Source organism: Diabrotica virgifera, chromosome 8, assembly GCF_917563875.1.
Source record: "Diabrotica virgifera virgifera chromosome 8, PGI_DIABVI_V3a".
Taxonomy (NCBI): Eukaryota; Metazoa; Arthropoda; class Insecta; order Coleoptera; family Chrysomelidae; genus Diabrotica; species Diabrotica virgifera.
In genome coordinates this window covers 165,366,122-165,389,200 of record NC_065450.1, presented here as the reverse complement: position 1 = coordinate 165,389,200, position 23,079 = coordinate 165,366,122, and the positions used below count along the sequence as shown (strand labels likewise).

At 34.6% G+C, this 23,079-nt stretch overlaps 1 protein-coding gene across 1 annotated transcript in view; it reads left to right on the top strand.

The window, feature by feature from the left end:
* The window catches only part of LOC126890307 (odorant receptor 47b-like), a 43,877-nt gene extending 25,150 nt beyond the window's left edge, over positions 1-18,727 (top strand). Inside the window, exons 3-4 of the mRNA XM_050659166.1 lie at positions 9,593-9,752; positions 18,681-18,727. Of these exons, the coding sequence (XP_050515123.1) occupies positions 9,593-9,752; positions 18,681-18,727 (207 nt within the window). The remainder of the gene's footprint in view (positions 1-9,592; positions 9,753-18,680) is intronic.
* The last annotated feature ends 4,352 nt before the right edge of the window (positions 18,728-23,079 follow it).

The following is a 23,079-nucleotide window of genomic DNA, read 5'->3' as shown; positions in this document are numbered from 1 at the left end:
AAATAAAACACATTAGGAAAGAAAGTGATATGAATACACAATAATTGTTCAGGGTATTTGGAGATTATAACGGTGTTTTGTTATGCACGAGGTCAAAAGCCACAGGTAATGATATCCTTAGAAAATAATGTAAAAGAAAGTTTGGAATTTTAATGTCTTTTTGTTTAACCCCGAGTAAATTTTGTAGAATTTCCCGAAAGTAATTATTATGATGGTAGGAATATTTTTGAAAGTGTGAGTGGGTTTTTTTTGAATGGAAAAAAGAATGGGGAAGAAGAAATGTCTCTGATTGGTTTGGCAATTCGGAATGGGAAGGAGAGAAGGTGAAATTTTCGGATAGTTTTGGAAAGAGGGATTATTATGTGATCGGCATCCCGGAAGAGTAGTCAACGTTTTCGTGGATAGTTAAAAAGCAAGTACCAGTGGTTGTTTGATAGTGGAGAGTGGAGCTGAAAAGTGAAACGGTGGAACGAGAGAGAGATCAAATTGAGAAGAAATACCTCTTTGATTCTGTATTATTGTGAGAAGGAGAGGAGAGAATTTTGGAGTTGTTTGAATCGAGTACTGGTTAAAAGAGGCCTGGCTCGTTGTTTTTTTTTTGGAGAATTAGTGCTGGTATGCTGCTGGATTGAAGCTTGAGAACGGAGAGGGCTTTGATGGGTAGCCTAACATAGTCAACAAAGGAGAGCTGTTTGGGTCAAGGAGACATCATTGTGAGTGAAGCAAAAGGTCAGTCAATTGACGTGAAAGATATTTTTATGTTCGGAAACTAAAATTTTGAGTAAAGGCATATGAATTAAGATTCCAATATTTCAAAAATTAAATAGGAAATATAAGTAATTCTGCGAATACCTAAATTTGTTTGTTTAGCTTGTTTTATCAAAGTCATCGGAAACAAACCGATAAATTTTTATTTAAACTAGAATAAATTTAAGTGGTAAAAATTTCAATCGGACAGCTATGTCCACAGGTTTTAATTAATCGATTTTTAGAGTATTGATTTTGATAATAAAAGATATTTCTGTATGCTTATTTTATATTTCTATTTATTTCCCTTTCCTATTTTTCTTCTGATAAGAACCAACTAAGAGATACTGAAACCACGAGAGAAGATAAGTATAACATAAGATAATTTAGATATTTTTTTGTATTATAAAAAGGCACCCTGAGATTTTTTCTTAATTTTTTGTATGATTTGCGACAATTGGATAATTGATTAAATAATTAATTGGAGTAATCAAATAAAGACTAATTGATATAAAAGTAATAAAAAGTAGATCATAGCACTATATAGGTATAATATAATAACGCCATACTGACTAATTATGAGCAACTTTTGTTTTATAGCTTTTTTTACTAAGTCAATACTTTTTGAACTGCGAGTGAATATGTTCATTTACAACAAGAAAACCACATTTTTAGCCGGTTTTTCGCAAATAATTCAAAAAGTAAAAATTTTATCAAAAAAAATATTCTTAACAAAAATATAGCTTATAAAAAAGTGAAAAAAAAACGGCGTACCTACTTGTGAGGTCTCTAGACCCAGCATAATAAACAGAATTGTAACTAACAAAAAATAGGTTCGTATTCGTCAAATGCCGAATCAAATATTTTAACGAGAAATAATAAAAAAATGAACCACACTCTGGGGAAAACTCTTACTTTTTTAAAGTGTTAATTTATTATTTATTATTTATTATTATTTTTAACAAGTTTATAGCATCAATAGTAATAAGGTTCGCTCAATATAAAGTTGGTCCTTTTTTTGCAAAAGCTCTTTACCAATATAAAATAGTTTATCGATCTTTGAATATTTTAAATAATTTTAATGAAAAAATTATTAAATTGATTTAATCCTACCTATCAGAACGTCGTCAGTATGTCTCCTTAAGAGATGTATCCCAACAATCAGTAAATATTTGCAAATCAGATTACATTTACATTCATATGGGTGTTCCGCAAGGTTCTGTAATTGGCCCAATATTATTTATTATTTACTTAAATGATATTGTCTCAATAAATTCTGCTGTACAGTTTACACTTTATGCAGATGATACTTCAATACGTATATCAGATAAATCACATTTATATCACTTGAAAATAAATGTAACGAACTCTTGTGTGTCTTAGTTATTGGTTTTCGTCAAATTACTTACATCTTAATGCGGATAAAACGCATGCTATTCATTTCCACAATAGACAGAAACATCTGTTAGATGTCGAACTATCAATATATTCTAAAAAAATTGAAAAAGATCAATGCCTAAAGTTTTTGGATTTGTATGTTGATGAATGTCTATAAGGGAAAAGGCAATGTGATGATATTATTTCCCAAATAAACTCAGCATGCTACCTACTTCGAAACCTCAAAGATATATTAACTGAAAAACAGCTAATCATACTGTACTATGCTCAGGTGGTGTCTCGTTTGCGGTATGGCATAGTATTTTGGGGTACGTCCTGTAAATTCAGTGAAGTATATCTATCTTAAAAGAGAATAGTCCATTGTATTGCTGGTATTGCTCGAATAACTAGCTGTAAGAGTTATTTTACTAGATATAAACTTTTAACTCTGCCGTGCTTATATATTTTTGAAGTTTGTGTTTTTATTCATTCAAATATTGAGAAATTTAAAACTAATAGTCCAATTCACAATACAAATACAAGGCAGAATCAAAAATTACATATGCCTTTTTCTAAAGACATATATGCATTTTTACTCACCTGCAATAATAGGTCAAAGAATATATTTTAATAAGATACCCGAGCCAATAAAAAAATGTAAGAATATGAAAATATTTAAATTAACTTTAAAATATTTTTTATTGCAGAATACGTTTTATTCTATTGATGAATATTTTAGTAGTTGACATTATTTTAAGTATGTACATGCTAGTAATTTTATATTTTCTATTTGTGTTTATCTTGTAATCTTAGGTATAGCGTAATTTTAGTTTTACATTTATATTTACTAATTTTGTTTTCTAAACTGTGACTGATCCTATACAAATTGTATTTGTCAAAAAGAAAATAAAGTATTATTATTATCCAGATTTAGCAATACAGCTCACACTTCCTCTAAGGGGAAAATTGACTCATCCCAGATACCTACGGTATCAAAAGAATTGAGCTCTGGTGGGACTCTTTCCGTGTTATCGAGCCCTAGGTGACTTGGTATGCAGGTGTATCTCCCAAAAATTTTCGTATACATCTGGCCGTTGCGAGTAGTACAGCTTTCTGCATGGTCTTGTAAAGATATTCATTTAGACCCAGCCTTTTTAGGCTTTCGATGAGGTTTTTCGAGATGACTCCTGTAGTAGACATAATAATAGGTATGGTCTGGGTACTTTGCATTCCCCATTGTCTTCGTATTTTAACTTCCAGATCTCTGTACTTAGCGATCTTTTCAGTAAAGGACTCCGCACAAACCTTATGGAAAATAGGTCCCAGTGGATTTCGTTCATACTTTGGGAAAATACTCTTTGAAGCATCCTGATAAAAAGTTCTCATGGGCACAACTCAATCGTATGAAGAATTTTCAATGCCCAAACTCGGAAAATTATAAGATTTACGGGGTATTCCAATTCCGTGAGTTACTGGTTATTTGGCAACATGTAGAAGTTTGGATTAAGGAAAAGTACTAGTAGTTTATGATTTTTTCCTGGCTATTTAATGGCGACCTTTACTTTGACCTTGACCTTCAACGGACGTCATCTTCTAGAGTTTCGAGGGTTTTCGGCATTCAATTGATATAAACAGATTACTCATGGGTTTTTGGGATCGCTAAACACGAATATTCCATCAGAATTGCCCTCCGGATGACGTGGTGGCCAGGGCCTCTGCAAGGGACGTCAGCTTCTAGAGTTTCGATGGTTTTCGGCATTTAATTGATACAAATGTGTTACTGAAGGGTTTTTTGAGGTCACTATACACGAATATGCAACCAGAACCGACTCTCGGAGCACCTGATTTCCAAGGTCAATGAAAGGGGCTCCTAGAGTTTCGAGGGTCTTTGGTACTACATTAATGCAAACGGATTATTTATATGGCCGTGATCGTCTAGTGGTTTTTCATAACCAAAAATATATCGCAAAACTACCTAAAAATAGATGAATGTAATAAGTTATGTTCTGACCATACAGCAATAACATTAACACTAAGCGAAAACATAATATATAAAGAAAATAACCCTTCGCTAACTAATAAGTACACCGACTGGATAAGCTTCAGACAAATGCTAGAAGAAACAATTAATTTAAACGTTTCTCTTAGAACCGTAAAAGACATTGAAAAAGAAGTTGACCAATTCAATAAAGACACCCAAAGAATATCTTGGGAATGTACTCCAGACATCAAAAGACGCCTAAAAGGATGCAACTACCCGGCAGAAATTAGAACGCTGGAATACGAAAAACGGAAAGCAAGACGAAAATGGTTCCAAAGTAGAGCTCCTCAAGATAAAACAATTGTAAATAATCTCACCCAACAACTAAAAAGAGAGATAAAAGAATTTAAAGAAGAATCCATTAGGACATACTTAAACAACCTAACGAATGAAAGATCCACAGAATACTCACTATGGAAGGCAACCAATGGATTAAAAAGACCAATGATGCAAATACCACCCATAAAAAAAGAAGACGGCACTTGGGCTAGAAGCAGCGAAAAGCAGAATGCTTTGCTACACATCTAGAAAAAATATTTCAACCGCATCAACAACAACAAGAAGAAGAAGCATTACAGAGCAACCATTTGCAAGAAGAAGAGAACATAATGCCAGTAACTGTAGAAGAAGTAATAAAAGAAATCAAGTATAATTTAAAACCGAGAAAAGCTCCTGGCTTTGATTTAATAACAGGACAAATATTAAAACAGCTCCCAAGAAAATCAATTGTCAAGTTGACCTATTTAATTAATGCTGCGATCAGATTAAAATATATTCCTTCATTGTGGAAAGTGGCGGAAATAGTTATGATACCAAAACCAGGCAAACCACCACATTATAACCTCTTCCTATAGACCAATATCACTGCTACCCACAATGTCTAAATTATTTGAAAAACTTCTCCTCAGAAGATTGCAACCAATTATAGTAAACAAAAAATTAATTCCAAATCACCAGTTTGGTTTTAGGCAAAAACACTCAACTATAGACCAACTCCACAGAGTCACCGATATTATAGAAAATGCACTAGAGGAAAGAAAAGTTTGTTCAGCTTTATTCTTAGATGTTGCCCAGGTATTTGACAGAGTTTGGCATGAAGGACTATTTCATAAATTAGAGACTATTCTTCCAAAATCATACACAGACATAATTAAATCGTACTTAACTGATAGATATTTCAGAATCAAGAAAGATGATGCTTATTCTGAACTTAAAGAAATAAAAGCCGGAGTCCCCCAGGGTAGCGTATTGGGCCGGGTCCTATATCTCCTTTATACATGTGATCTACCAGAATTCGATAACTACTGTTTAGCTACCTTTGCCGACGACACCGCCATATTAGCAGTAGGTAAAGATAACGTAGAAACAGCCAATAAACTACAAAATGCGATAAGCAAATTCCAAAAATGGATTAAGACGTGGAAGATTACATTGAATGGAAGCAAATCAGTACATGTTGATTTCACTAATAAAAAAATTCTGTAGGCACCAATAAAAATTAATGGACAAGACATTCCATATGCCAACACAGCCAAATATCTGGGCTTAACCCTAGACACGAAGCTTCGCTGGAAAGCCCATGTAAAGAAAAAGAAGGAAGAATTAAATATTAAATATAAAAAATTGTACTGGCTACTGGGAAGATACTCAGGGTTGTCAACGTATAACAAGATGCTAATCTACAAACAAGTTATAAAACCAGTATGGACGTATGGTATCCAACTGTGGGGATGTACAAAAAAGACGAACTTGAAAATAATACAAACTTTTCAAAACAAAGTATTAAGGGGCATAGTTAACGCACCCTGGTACATCCGTAATGACGATATCCACAAGGATCTACGAATGGAGCCCGTCGACAAAGAAATCCGAAAACACGCAGAAAGTCATGAAAAAAGACTTCTTCTCCACGAAAATATTGAGGCCATCCAGCTCCTGGACAACTCAAACCAGAAAAGAAGACTGAAGAGGACCAAACCTCACGAGTTGGTGTAGTGTGCGACAAAGCTAATAGCGGAGCATTGCGCGACTAGTGTGCAAGCAACGTGTTGGTGTAGTGCGTGATAAAGTGAAAAGCAGCGCTTTGTGTGATAGTGCGCAATCAAAAAGTGCGCCAGTAATAATAAAGACAACTAAGAAGACATCAAAGGGTGACTCTTAGATATTAAGTAGTTAGTAAGATAGGATAGATAAAAAGTTACTCATTGGTCAAAGACCTGATTGTAGCACTTAGCAAATAAAAAAATAAAAAAAAAATTATAGGTTTTTGGACAGACACAGGAGCACCTGGTGCCCAAGACAGGTTATCTTCTGGAGTTTCGGAGGAATCAAATGAATTACTCTTAGGTTTTTGGGGTTGCTGAACATGTATACACTATCAGATCCGACCCACGAATCACATTGTGCCTACGGCACAATGTGATCACGTATTCGTGTTCAGCAACCCCAAAATCCTATAATTAATCCGTTTGCACCAATGTAGTACCAAAGACCCTCGAAACTCCAGGAGCCCCTTTCATTGACCTTGGAAACTAGGTGCTCCGGGAGTCGGTTCTGGTGGCATATTCGTGCTTAGCGACCTCAAGAAACCCTCCAGTAATTCATTTGCATCAATTAAATGCTGAAAACCATCGAAACTCTAGAAGATGATGTCCCTTGCAGTGGCCCTGGCCACCACGTCATCCGGAGGGCAATTCTGATGGCATATTCGTATTTTGCGATCCCAAAAACCCATGAGTAATCTGTTTATATCAATTTAATGCCTAAAACCCTCGAAACTCTAGAAGATGACGTCCGTTGGAGGTCAAGGTCAAAGTAAAGGTCGCCATCGGAGGAAAAAATCCTAGACTACTAGTACGTTTCCTTGATCCAAACTTCTACATGTTGCCAAATAACCAGTAACTCACGGGCTTGGAATACCCCGTAAATCTTATAATTTTCCGAGTTTTGACCTCTATATCTTGAAAATCCTTCACACGATTGAGTTGTGCCCATGAGAACTTTTTATCAGGATGCTTCAAAGAGTATTTTCCCAAAGTATGAACGAAATCCACTGGGACCTATTTTCCATAAGGTTTGTGCGGGGTCCTTTACTACGTAGATTATTGTTGTTAGGTATCGCCACATCAATTAGTGTTGTTTGTCTTGCTAATTTATTCACTAGTACGAGATGGTCTATTATGTGCCACTGTTTGCTCTATGAGCACAGTGCGTTCCCAGTATAGCTTGTAGTTGCCATTCTCAAGCATATTCTCAGGGACGCGGACGTATTGATAATACAGTCGAACCCGCTTATTGGAATAGCCTTCGTACCAATCAAAAGTATTCCTATAACCGGGATATTCTAATAACCGATCATTTGTCGCCAGTAGAAACGTTTCGGGACCTCAAATTTCTATTCCTTAAACCGGGATATTCCTTTAAGAGGTATTCTAATAAGCGGGTTTGACTGTATGGGAGATGGTCCGTTTGGAGAAGTTCCAGCTTGATAGCTATCTCTTGATGAAGTATTTTTCCCACTGCGTCATGCCGTTCCTTGTATTCAGTTGCAGCAAATGCCTGGCAGCTCCCTGTAAGATGTTAAATGGTTTCTTGGGCTTGACATTCATAACGTCATCTGTCGTTTTGAACCTGAGGGTCTTTGACGATATATTTCAGGTAATTTCTAGTTGGTAAAACCTGCTTCTGAATGGCCCGTAATGAACCCTCCGTTTTAGGGATCATCTTTCCTGATGCCAACCAATAGTTCGACGCTATATTGTCGACATAGTCTTGGCCGACCTCATTGGGATGTCGCCAGTGAAGAGGTTTACCCATCTAGTTGCGCATTTTTTCGTCTTTAGTGAGGTGGTTTATGCTCATTTCTGGTTCCCTCAGTTTGATCGGTGTTGTGTCATCTACTGCGCAAATAGCGCGATGTAGATTAGATGTCTCAGCTTGTATCTGAAAATAAGTTCTTAAATTATCAATTTGTTTATCTAATTGCTCACCTATATCCATAAGTCCTGTTCCTCCTAGATTCCGTGGTAATATCGTTCTTTCTACTGCACTTTTAGGATGGTGTTTTTGTGCATTTGTGAGGTATGTTATTACTTTTTGCTGAAGATTCTCTATGTCGGTTTTTGTCCACTTAACAATGCCAAACGAATAGCTAAGCGCGGAACATGCGTAGGTGTTTAGTGCCTTAAACAAATTTCTACTGTTAAGGTGTGAACGAAGCAGCTGTTTTACCCTTCGTATAAATTCCGCAGTTATCTCAGTTTTCATTTGCTTATGATCAATTTTCCGCGCTTGCTTTACTCCAAGATATTTATACATACCGTTTTCACCCATGGCCTCGATGTTCCGGGAATCTTCCGGGCTGTACTTTTCCTCTGACTATATTTAAAACACGGCACTTGTCTAGACCGAAGTGCATACCAATGTCATTTGAAAAGGATTCTACAGTTGTTAGCAACTCATCTAGTTGGTTTCGAGTGGAAGCCATTAATTTCAAATCATCCATATACAACTGATGATTAAGCTTCGCCACCACATTGCTGTTATCTTTGATACTAAAACCTGCGTCAATGGAGTTCAATAGCTGAGATAGTGGGTTCATAGCTAGACAGAATCACAGTGGACTTAACGAATCTCCTTGGAACAGGCCCCAGCTAATTGCGATATTTTTAGTCTCGACGATATTTTTACCAGGTATTTGAAGGTGAATTCTAGTCTTCCACTCTATCATTATATGCCTTAAAAAGGTCACTATATTATCATCGACTTATATTCTTAATATATCTATAAGCCATTAATGCGGCACTGAATCAAAGGCCTTCTTGTAATTAATGAAGACAGTAAATAGGTTCCTCTTTTTGGAATATGCCTGATTAGAAATGACTGAGTCGATGATAAGTTGTTCTCTGCAACCCATGGAACCCTTAGCGTATCCTTTCTATTGAGGCGCTATGATATTTTTGGGAGACAAGTAATTGGGCGGTATTTGGCTGGACCTTGGGTGCTATTTTGATCGGTTTATTATTATTATTAGTATTATTATTATCAAAAATTGTTAATAGGAAAATTATGAAAACTGGACATAATAAGCTATTTTCAGTTAAATATCAGGTATTTAATATAAAAAATACAGAACACATAGTATAAAGCTTCGCGCTAGTCTAGGGTGCCGAGTCAGGGTGCATCCAAGGTGGACGTTGTTTTTAGGAGTAAGCGCCGAGTCTGTGCGCAAATAATCCTTCGTGTTTAAACGGGCCAGTCTAAAGTGCACCTGCACGCTGATATTAGGATTATGCGCACATAGACTCGGCACTGACTCCGAAAACCAGCTTCCAATTATAGTTCGCACACCGACACGGCGCTGACTGTCTGACTGCGAAACCAGCGTGCGTCTTGGGCGTGCCCTTATTTGACTTTTTTTATCTTTAGACATACGAACTTCGAGAAAACATATGTAATTCTGACTGGTACCTAGCTACACCTTCGGTACAAAAAGATATTTGCTTTATCCTGTTAAGATGTCAAAAGCCTCTTTATTTAAAAGCTTTACCGTTGGGCACAATAAATAACGCAATGTTTGTGATGGTAAGTGTGTTTAATAATTTGCTTTATTTAAGGGTTAAAACTCAAACCAAATAAACACGTCTCAAATGTGCGATCACAATGGACCGTGATAGTGTGACGTCAAAACGTCAAAAATTTTCCAAACACGTTTTGTCTGGGTATACGCTAACGTGTACGTAAATAAAAAAGTTAGGTAGAATTAAACGTCATAACAAATATTTTTCTATCAAACAAACACTAAACATATCAAAATAGCGTGTATTAAAATATACAGTCACTGCCCACGCTAAATAGTCACTAGCTTGATGAAGTTTAACTTTCTTATTTGCGTACATTTTAGCGTGTACCTAGACATAACGTGTTTGGAAAACTTTTTTTGGCGTTTTGACGTCACGACTATCACGGTCCATTAGGTATATAGTCCAGAAAGCCACTGCGCATCCGCTAGGAAAAATAATCCGATTCGGATTTTTTGCACAATCTTACTCAAAAAGGACCCCTTTTAACAAATTTGCATGTTGCCAGGACCAAAAGTCGGTCAACAATTTTTTAAACGTTTTTTTTTGTTTTTTTCCTAAAATAATTTTTTTTGCCTGAAACAAAGTTCTTTTTTAGGCTTTTTGGATCATTCCAAACAGAAAAGGTTTTTAGTGACATTTCTCTAAAGTTGATGGTTTTTGACATATATGCGATTAAAAATTTAAAAATTGCAAAATTGGCCATTTTTAACCCTCAAAAACTATGTGAAAAACTGAAAATTTGAATGTTGGCGAGATAGGTAGATATTCTTTAAACATTGATTGATGAAATCCCGAAGAGTTTTTTGCAATACAATATTCAAAACTCCTTTGTTTTTTAATTGCTAATCAAGCGTGCGCGACACTATTTTCCACCGACATGGGACAGTATGGTGCAAATGAAAGGAATAAATTCGTTATTTTGTAAACCGGCGACTTTAAGGAAAAATTCGGAAACAGGTCGATTTTTATTTTTAAGCTATGATATTGTGGCATATATGGTATAATAATGACGTCATCTATCTGGGCGTGATGACGTAATCGATGATTTTTTTAAATATGAATAGGGGTCGTGTGCTAGCTCATTTGAAAGATTTTTCAATTCTCTATTACGTAATATAAACATTTATTTAATTATTTATACACGGTGTCCTTCTACTTCTTTTTTGGCAAAAAATTAAATTTAATAAAAATTTTTTGGACACCCTGTATAAATAATTATGTAGATGTTTACATTACTGAATAGAGAATTAAAGAACCTTTCAAATGTGCTACCACACGACCCCTATTCTCATTTAAAAAAATCATCGGTTACGTCATCACGCCCAGACGGATGACGTCACTAGTATACCATATATGCCACAATATCATAACTTAAAAATAAAAATCGACCTGTTTCGGGTTTTTCCTTAAAGTCTCAGGTTTACGAAATAACGAATTTATTCCTTTCATTTGCACCATACTGTATACACATGCAACGGTGGAAAATAGTGTCGCGCGCGCGTGATTAGAAATTAAAAAAAAAACGCTGGACGGAAGGGCGGCCCGAGAACTTTATCGTACCGATCTATTATCGTTATCGTACTAGATACTGACATTCTATAAAAATAACACAGTTACTCGTTATTTTGATCTTTTAGAGACACCTTGTTGTATACTTGAAAATATTTTATGGTTCTACGCATCATTAATTCTTGCATTTGAGAAAATATTCGATGCCATATTTCGGGGACATACTATAGATTATTGCATAAATCAATAGAATATTAGTCATACTTCCATTTCAAATTAGTTCATTTTTCAGAGAAATTAATACTTAGTTTATAATATTTGCATCTTAATTATATTTCTATTACACCAGTCAATGCGCGAGGGTAAGAACAAGATATTACCTCCGAATTCTATCCTACTGCATCGATTTTAATGAAATTTTGGGAGTAGCCCAATCTCCTAATTCAAAGTCTATTTTATATACATATACTATGGCGCTTTTATCATGGGGGCGGTTCCCACCCCTTCTCGGGAGTGGAACATTTTATTTTCGAATTACATGAGAAAAAGGAAGATTTTAAGAAAATTTAAAAATGCGCTCTATAATTTGATCTTATTTTTTAAAAACCTTTTATTTTCAACCCGTCCAACTTTTTGAAAATAGAAACAACACTATATTAAAAGGTATTGTAGAAGAAAAACTATGCATTTAAATTCTGGTGGATGAGGGGTTAAATATGTATACATATTTTGTATGTACGTATTTTTCCTTAAAGTAGATTATATATTTTTTCACCATATCTCGCTTAGTTTGAATGTAACCGACATTTAACGGTGCTCGTTTTAACTTTTCAAACACTACAAAAGGCGTTGGTAGCATTATACACCTAAAACCTACCGTTCCTCTGTTATTTCAAGTTGAATACATCAATTTGAGTATGAACCAAAAAAACAAACTCTTTTCACCTACCATATCTCTTTTTGTATTATAAATAGAAGATTTACGAAGGAACGAATCTCTTTGTTATTAATAATCTAAAACATGTTTTATATAGTATGTTTAGTTCGATGCATAGTTTTTAAGGTATTCACAAGAAACCGTCCGAAAAGGTGTCATTTTTCAATGGATATGGCCAGTTTTAAACTACGCATAACTCAAAAAGTATTGAGTTCTCAAAAAAAACTATAGACCAGTTTTTGCTTAGAAATAGGTTCTCTAGCCATTTCCGTGGTTATTTTGACCATCAAATTTTCCACCCCCTTGAAGAGGTGGGAACCACTCCAAGATAAAAAGCGCCATAGTATACAGGGTGTTTCATTAATAATTGTCCATATAGTAACTGGAGAAACCTTAGTACAAAATACGAAGATTTAACCTAAAACACTTGAATAAAATGTGGTTCCTTACTGAGTTACAGGGTGTTTTATCTAAAAATTTAAAAATTATTTTTGCTCAGCATTTTAATACTATTCGACGTATCCTTCTCATACTTAGCAGAAAGTGCGACTACTATACACCCTACTAAATTATGATAAACAAACGTTTCCAGCTACTACCAGAGACGTACGACAGGGGATAGTGAATGGTTGACCCTTCTCAAATTCTACGCTACTGGAGGAATTACTATTTTAGTGCCATTTTTAGATTCTCCAATACTCTCTACGTAAATAATAATAATATGCACCTCTTTGGTAACGATAAAGTCATTAGTTTTCGAGATATTTGAAGTTAAATATGAAACGGCACAGTTATTTTGATTAATTTATGGTATGATTCATATGATTAAAATTTAAAAATAATTTGTACCCAGTTACTTTAAAACTATTTGGCGTATCCTTATCATACTTGGCAGAAAGTGTAGGTACTGTACACCCTACTAAATTAAGATAAATAAACGTTTCTAGTTACTACCAGAAGCGTACGACAGGGGATAGTGACTGGTTGACCCTTCCCAAATCCTACGCCACTGACGAAATTGCTATTGTAGTGTAATTTTTTGATTTTTCAATACTTTCTATGTAAATAATATACTCTTCATTCTTAACGATAAAATGATTAGTTTTCGAGATATTTGAAACTAAAAATGAAGCGACACAATACATTAATCAAAATAACCGTGTCGTTTCATTTTTAACTTCAAAGATCTCGAAAACTAATGACTTTATCGTTACGAATGAAGAGTATATTATTTTCATAGAAAGTATTGGACAATCCAAAAATTGAGCTAAAATAGACATTCCGCCAGTGGCGTAGAATTTGAAAAGGGTCAACCATTCACTTTCCCCCGTCGTACGTCTCTGGTAATCGACAGAAACGTTTGTTTAACATAATTTAGTAGTTTGTACAGTACCTATACTTCCTACCATGTATAAAAAGGATACATCGAATAGTTTTAAAATGCTGAGCAAAAATAATTTTTATATTTTTAGATAAAACACCCTGTAACTCAGTAAGGAACCACATTTTATTTAAGTGTTTTAGGTTAAATCTTCGTATTTTGTGCTAAGGTTTCTCCAGTTACCATATGGACAATTATTAATGAAACACCCTGTATAGGGTAGATTTTGTTTCTTGAGCTATTCCCTACTTACTGTGAAAATATCAAGTAAATCGATGTAGTAGGATGGAATTCGGAGCCAAATACTTTCATTGACTGCCCCATAATAATTAATGCTCTGCTACGGTCGCGTGAGAGAGGACACAATAGAAGATTATAGCAAAATTTCTATTTACTGTAACTTTTCGAGTATTTGAGCTACAGCAACGAGTTTTATGTCGTTGGAAAGGTAATTTTACATTATTTCAAAATATGAAAAAACATACAGGGCGGATTTAAAAAATTACGATTTTTTTTTCATTTCCGGTTCAACCAGAAGCCATATTTTGGGTAAAGTTTATTGCAATAATAGATAATAAAGTACTGTATATGTCTGCCAAATTTTCAATTTTAGTTTGTATTACAGAGGAAGTTACCGGTACTTGAATATTTTTTTATAAAAAATTCATAAGTCCCCTCCTATGGTGATTTAAAAAATCTAACTAATGTCATTCAAGTAACCGATAGGATATCAAAAATATATCAAAAAATAAACAAATTCCTTGGAGCCATTTTTGAGAAAATCTAGTTCAAAGTTATGTCAAATTTTCACCCCTTAAATATAGGCAACCCGTAAATTTTTCTGAAAAACGATAATATTTTTCTTATAGCCCCATCTTTAGGCTATATAACGACTTTTTTAAATTAAACTTATCCTAAACAAGTTTTTAGATACGTAAGGAAATGTATCGTGTGGGCGGTCGGTGGTGTTGGCCGCCATTTTGAATTTGCAAATGTTATTTTTCGAAATTTCTATTTAGCTATCGATGAGCTAACTTTGAGTTAAATTTCATTCGTTTCGGCCAAAATTTGCAAAAATGGGTCCCAAATAACCCCACTATTTCGGCCCCCCTTTGAGAGGTTTTTTTTTAAAAGCTTAGTTTCTCGACAAAATTCTCTTAGACTTACTCATACCGAATTTCATCGAAATCAGTTCAGTAGTTTTTGCTGGGCGGTGGCGACATACGTACGTATGTACATACTTCCATGTTTTTTTTATTTGCTTTTTAGACTCACGGGGACTCAAAACGTCGAAAAAAAGTGAGATCTGAAATTTTTTTTTTGCACGATCCTATAACTTTATCTATTATACTACGTATGTAGTACGATAAAGTAAAAAAGGAGTTTTGAATACTGTATTGCAAAAAACTCTTCGGGATTTCATCAATCGATGTTTAAAGAATATCTACCTACCTTGGCAACATTCAAATTTTCAGTTTTTCACATAGTTTTTGCAGGTTAAAAATGGCCGATTTCGCAATTTTTCAATTTTTAATCGCTTATATGTCAAAAACTATGAACTAGTAAAATCACTAAATACCTTTTCCAAAAAACCTAAAAAAACTTTGTTCCAAGCAGAAAAAAATAATTTTAGGAAAAAAACAAAAAAAAAATGTTTAAAAATGAACTCACAATGAAATGGATTCATATCTGTCAAATCGTGATCAATATGTACCTACATTTCAGCCAGTGTGATTCTAAAAAAGAATCCCTGATGTATGGTGTCCATCAAGGCTCGGATTTGGGTCCAACATTATTTATTATCTATATTAATGACATGGTATAGTCATAATATGATGCAGTTAACACTGTTTTATTTGATGATGACACTACTTTCGATGTAAGCTACCACCCTTTTGAATTCGACACCCTTGATTACTAAGCATCTGAAAAAAACTTATTTAATTGGTTAACTAACCATCTCTCTTTGAATAACATTAAAATTACAAAAGTGTTAATTTTACCTTAAGAGATAATGCTGGATTTGGATACATTGCTCACCACAATGTGCAACTGAGGCGAACATTCTGGGGGTACATTTGGATGCTGGATTAACATGGGAACAATCTAATTCAGCAACAATATATTTAATTTATTGAAAAAGCATTACCGACAGCATTTCCTTTCCAGCAACCTTGTACAAGTGACTTCCAGTGAAACAATTTTAACAGCTTATAATAGTAATTTCCATTCTGATTAATGCTATTATCTCCTGGGGCCACTCTTGTCATATTTATTAAGCATTTGAACAACGAAGAAAGTGTGTTCGTATCATGTCTGGGCTCGGTTATAGATCAGACTGTAGAAACTCCTTTAGAGCTTTAAAAATTTTGACTTTACCTTGTGTATACATTATGCAGTGTTTGTTGCACATTAAACACAATCGTAGCCAATACATTGCATATGTAGATTTTCACAGTGATCCTACTAAAAACAGCAATAATCTTATACCAGAATTTGGCCGACTTGAGAAATCCAGAAATGGTTCAAGGTATTTAGCCCTTTAAGTTTTATGACATAATGCTAGCTAGAATAAAAGCTCTTAATTTTCATCAGTTAACATATCTTTAATAAATGTTTTTTTTCATTTGAGGAGTATTTTACTTTAGATTTTAATTTGTAGTGGTTGTTTACTGCATTAGTTTAACACTGGTTTTTCAATTCACACAATTAGTAATGTTTTAATTCACACATCTTAATGGTTTCCGGGATTTCCATTGCAGAGTAAAGTGGCGAAAATATGTAAATATATGTATTTACCAATTAAATATGCACTTTTTTCAAAAAATCTATAAATATGTAATATATGTAAAAATAAGTAAATTACATAATATAATCCACGGCCTACTAATAACAATCCTCATAAATATCCGTTGTAAAATCTCATCGACCACAATCAGTCAAGAAACTCCCCTTTCCTTATAAATGTTATCCTTAAATGTTATCCTGTTTCTATGATTTTAACTTCTAAATAATTTTTGATATTGATCTCATTGTAATTTTGATTAGTTTTAGTTTTAATTGTTACTATGTAGCCGAGGGAACCAAAATATTAAACCTATAAACTATTAACACATTTATAGGAATTTTGTGCATTAAGATGAATCGTCATGCAACTTTTTGCATTCGATTCGGGAGAGCGTCAGGAGATTTTGTGAACTAAATTGATCTCCTGGAGATGAAAATTGAATTTTGGGCATAAAAAAATGCATTTTCAATGTACAATTGAAATGCATTTCAATCTCGAAAAGATGGAGAATGAAAAATTTAGAACTCGGAAAATATTGACGGAAATGGGTTCAATTTTTACACTCGAGGATTTTGGGAGTCGTTGAACACAAATTTCATATCGGTGATGGTGTCCAAAGTACCTGGTGCCTAGGGTGAAAATCGTCGCCTGGAGTATTTATGCTATAATTATTTAATAACCATTACTCGGGGGGTTTTGTGGGTCGCTGAGCACGCCCATCGGTGCCCAGGATTGAACTCGTCGCCTGGAATTTTATGTTACAACCATTCAAAATCATTTAATTACCATTACTTGGCGGTTTTGGGAGTAGCTGAGCATGAATTTCACGTCGGCGATAGTTTCCAAGGTTCCTGGTTGCCTGGTTCAGTTTGCATTTTTATTGGAAAATATAACTGATTCATTAAAGAGAAGAGAGTAACTCTCAGACAAGCTGCAGTGGGAAATAGCATTTAAGGGTTTCAAGGTTATAAGCGTTCCCAATGCAAAGGTGGTTGTAAAAATAATAAGTGTGCATTTCGTACAAACACTAAAAATTGTAATTCAAAATACCATGGTCCATTATCTTCAAAATAAAAATTATTAGTCTTCAAAAGTTGTTTTAAATAAAATATAATACATCATGGATAATTTTATTTAATTATTAACATCGGTTATTTGCTTCTGGCCACTGTCGTTATTAACTGGTTACTGATGAAAACTCTAATCGATTTCTTTACTCCATCAGCCAATAGATAATGTTATTATCGTTAAAGGTCGGGCATTGTCGTTAATAACCAGATAAAATGGATATTCACGACAATGCCTGGTCTTTAACGTCAATATCCAATTTACATTATTGTCCGTAACATATCAATTGGCATTTCATCCATGCTAGGAACTGTTTAAAAGCGCCAAAATTTAAAAATAATTTTTGGATAATTTTTTTTTAGTCATGAACAAAAAAGAGAATATGCTGAACATCTGGGAGAGGAGTGTCCTAAGGAAGATATTCGGGGGAGTAAAAAACGATGAAGACGTTTGGAGGAGACGAACAAATGCAGAGATCAGAGAGCTGTACCGGAAACCAGAAATAAACCAGATGGTCAAAACAAAGAGACTTAGTCGGTAAGGTCATCTTGCGAGAATGGCTGACGGAAGGTGGGTGGACTCGCTGCTGAGAAGGGAAGGAAAGAGGAGAAGAGAACGACCCAGGAAATAATGACTAGAAGCATGTAAGGAAGACCTGGAAACTATCAAATTGGAGAACTGCGGCCATGGACAGGAGAAAATGGAGGAAAACCGTAAAGAAATCCTAAGCCATGGGCCTTTAAGGCCTGTTGAGCTATATTATAGATAGATAATATAAAACTCTAGGTGATGAGTTCCACCTTGGTCACCAGGTACCTCGGAGACCATCGCCGTTATGAAATTCGTGCTCAACGACCTCCAAAACACCCGGAGTAATGGTTATTGACTTATTCTGAATACTTGTAATATAAAAATTCCAGGCAATAAATACCGTCCTGGGCACCAGGATGAACTCATTTCCGTTCCAAAAATATTTCTCGAGCTCTAAATTTTTCATTTTCCATCTGTTCGAAATGTACCTACTTTGAAAATGCTTTTTCTTATGCACAAAATGCAATTTTCATCTCCTGGGGATCACTTTAGTTCACAAAATTTCCTGACACCCTCTCTAATCGAATGCAAAAAGTTGCATAACGATTCATCTTACTGGACAAAATTCCTAGGTTCTGAGCTTTTTACTGTTTCGTTGATTCGTCTAATTTTAAATGTATTGAATACACAAAAATAAGAAAATTTTTGTTTTTAGTTAGTGAAAACGTCATATTCCTATTTTACTCTATTGAATCGCACGATGTAAAACAAGGGAAGGAAACATATAATAAGACACGTTAAAGTGCATTATTCATAAAGTAAATTATTTAATATTAAATTTAGAGTTACATAATTATGTATTAGGTAGTAATAGTCAAACTTAAGTTAATAAAATATCAAGTTCTAATTTTCGTTTTTTTTTACTAAAAACCTGTTATAATCATTAAAACTTTAATATGAAAGCAGAGTGATTTTCGAGCGAGTTTCATAAAACAGAAGAAGAAAAGAGCTATTACTGGAAATATGTTTTTGAATAAATGTAGTTCAAAAGTCACATGATTTTAAATAGGCTAGGTTGATAGATCTACTGGATGCATGCAAGATATTAATATCCCTTTTACAGTAGGGAGTTGCACCTAATAGCAGAATACGCACGATTAAAGGTAGTCAATCACGAGGTTACTCTTACGAGGGTGCGTTCACTACGGAGACCATCGCATCGTATCCTAGCCTAGAGTATCCTACTCTTCATTTTGGTGAAGGTTCGCATTTAAAATTATGCATCTGGCAATCGATAATATGGTAGGAGCAGTACGAGGGATACCAGGGAGCGAGGGTTGGCGCCTAGTTATGAGCACAACTTTAACAAGACCCTTTTAATGGTATGGTATGTGCACCAAAGTTGGCCATAGTTAAGTGAAAAGTAGCTATTAAGATATGTAAACATTTTTTTTTTATTTTGCTGCTTTGGTAATAAGTTGGCAATACTGTTAGCCAAAATAATATCCGTACTTAAGTTCGTTTTTAAATATTTATGATCGAAAAATAATTAAAAAACTAAGTAGTTACATGTGGACTATCTTAGGAACAGGGTGTTCCAAAACTGGCCCATGAGTAGAGCCTAAGATGGCCCACGCATAAGTTTTGCCTTTTTAGAGGGCCTAGTGAGGTACTCATAGATAAACACATTAAAAGGAAAAACAAAATTAATATTTTACAAAATTATGAAATTTAATACAGTCAATGTAAAAATTGTAAACTTACATTATAAAAGGTAGAAATAATTTTATGAAGTTGTATTTAACTTTTGGAAACTCACTAACAACGTCTTTACAAGTCCAAACAAGACGAACACTGGAAAAAGGGAATTTTGTCCTGCTTTGTGAGCCCTTCACATTCTTCGTGTACCTAACGGTAACACTGATTACAAAGCCTCATGTCCGTTACACGATCAGTATTGCAAAGGTGACAATACCAGCTTTCTACTCTGTTGCAGTTAATGAATTTGTTTGTTCCGCTAGTCCCAGGTTGAGCATCTTCTTCACTTTTAAGTTTACTTTTGTCTTTTTTATCTCCAGTGTATTGTGGTTCATTAAAATGTTTTGTTTTTGATGGGTATTTTTTTGCTTGCTTCAAATAAATTAACCACAATCTTTTGAGATAGTTAAGTGATTTCTTCCTGGGCTTTAAACATTTCTTGGTTTTCGCTTCCAAGGTTTTCAAAATTTCATTGGAAAATCTTTCTTTTGGTTCGTTCTCAAGCATTTCCGAGTTGCAGATGAATTGTGCACTGAGTAGTCACTGTCAGATAACGAAGAGTCACTTCCTTCCACTGGTCTTTCCTTTGCCTCTTACTGGTTTTAAAAGAAGCTTTTTTCTTCTTTGATTTAGGGTTTCATTTCCTTGAGTCAGAACAGGCTGGATTTTCAGATAGAAGTACATCATTCTCTTCGGTTGGAATTACTCTGTTTGTAAGGTCACTAGGAGCAAAAGCTTCATCTTTGATTGCAGTAGGGTCGAAAGAAAAAATCCCAGTCGCCCTAAAACCGGAAATAACATTGGAAGGAGATGTAGCTTTGACCCAAGCCCGTGAAAACACTTTCCCAAACTTGCTCTTTGTAATGACGCGACCAGCGCTTACTTCTACGACAGAATCACCTTTTTGAGCATGCTGAGTCCAAAGTAGCATCACTTCATCATTCCAATAAACTTCATAAGCACGACATACGCTTTTGTCCGTTGGCTGCAGCTCATGACTAGTATTGTTTGGTAAACAAAACAACGTTACTTAATGAGCATCTGCAGCCTCTACAATGTTAGCATCCAAATGGGAAGAAACGCCGTCAAAGATCAGAAGAACCGGTCCTGGTGTTTTGTATTTGGCAAAGTGATCAATCTACTTGATAAATGTCTGGGTATTCATGGAACCCTTGGGTGTCATAAAAACACTGCTGCCAGGTGGTAAATCTTCGGCCCATTCTGGACGCAAACTTTCTCATTTAAAAAGAATGACTGGAGGAATAACTTGGCAAAGAGCATTGCCACAAGAAACAATTGTAACATTCTCGCCGTGTTTAGCAGCAATGTTATGCACACGTTTGGACCCTTTGCGAGCTAAAACTGTCGGAGCTTTATGCAAACACAAACGGTTACCTTTCTCATCAACGCTGTAAATCGATTGAGGTTTTTGCATGACATTTATTTCGATCATGACATCTCTTATCTCTTTTGCTGATGTCAGGGTGTCTCTGCATAAACAATTTAAACCACTTTCTCCCGGCAGAGCTTAACTCATCATTGAATGGATTTTTATTTTGTTGATTTGACAAAAAGTGGAAACAGTCCGTTTCACCAATTTGGTGTGATGGGCATTCCAACATCAGCTAAACGATTAATTCTCCCGCACAATTCCAGCTCTTGTTCAAAGGTCAAAATAGATTGACGACCTGTTATTTTCTTAAAATTACCTGAAGTTAGATGGTTCCGAAGAGTTCTTCTTGGAATACTAAACGTCTCGGCAGCTTTTCTAACAGCTGTGTTAGGACACACGGCATCTCTTAGTAATCTTCTTATTAAAACAAATCTTTTTAATAATTAAAAATGTCTTTGGCAAAACAACTACGTTTGTTTATAGTAAATACGATCGACCTACATTAGCACATCGGTGTACCAGTTTTCGGTTTGACCAAGGTCGGTTTGAAATAACAAATAGTATTCATTATTTATAACCTAGTCGACTCAGCGCTTTTAACCAAAACAATCTTACTTTCATTATATACCAAAACAATAAACAGGAGAATACCGATTATTAGTTCTAATTCCATTGCGAACAGTAAGTCAATTAATATTTGAGATCCCAAAGGGCAAACATCTCAGCTACTGAGAAATAACGTACCACCAGCTCTTTACCGTTAGTACTCTAACTTACGAAATAAAGGCATCTACGGTAATACGAGTTATTTCATCAACCCTTATGGTAGGGGGTAACCACCCCTTACTTATCTGAGGTGGCTCAGAAGCTAGGAGCCACCATATGGCGATCTAGACCAGGGAAGAACACAGGAATGGTAAATGGGACGAGTATGGAAAAAACGTCAATGTTCTGGCACCTCGACCACCCTAGATAACAGTGTGGTATCTATATGGAAAGAAGGGAGACATCAGGCCTGACATGGAGCTAAATGGACAATGGTATGGAAAATGGAACTTGGTATGGAGATGGAACATCGTGGGACAATGGACAATGCTATGGAACGTGCAGCGAGCACTTTTGGGTGATACGAACAAAGACGTGTAAAAGTGGTAAGTCCATATTAGCTATTCTTATGGTATTTCCACGATATTACTCCTGATTCGTATAACCATATAATAAAGTAATATAATCGTAATTTAAGATACACATAATCTAAGTTTTACCTATTTTTATCTACCTATTCTATTTTAATTACCTTATTGGTAATATAAGGAATTTTTTTTACAAATATTATGGTTATTTATAGAACGTAATGATACATTTTATATGATTTTTATATATTTACTAGCATATATTTTTATCGTACCGACTTTTTATCCATTAATTTGATTTATCTACTGATTTTTATGGTGATTTATATTGATTGATATAATGATTTTTTTTTATTGCAATTTACTATATTTTTACTATTTTTGACATAATATTTTACATACATATATATATATATATATATATATATATATATATATATATATATATATATATATATATATATATATATATATATATATATATATATATATACTATACCTCGTAAGGCTGTCAAATTTATGCGTTCGTTACGGGTAGAGGAATAAGGAAAATTATGAATAAATGAGTAGCAACAAAGTTACTTGGGAAGACTTCGTCAAAATAGTGGAAGAGATTACGGAAGAAGTAGTAAGACAAAGTAGAAGGGTCTTGAAGAAGAAAGTACCTAAATCTAAGGATATACAAGAAGAAGTAACGACACAGTTAATTAAATTGTATAACAAATTCACACAAGTAACGAAGAAAAATTGGGAAGCGCTATCGGAGCAACAAAGAGAAGCGTGCAACAAATATTTTGGAAGAATCAGAGACAAGGTTATACGCTCATTTCAAGC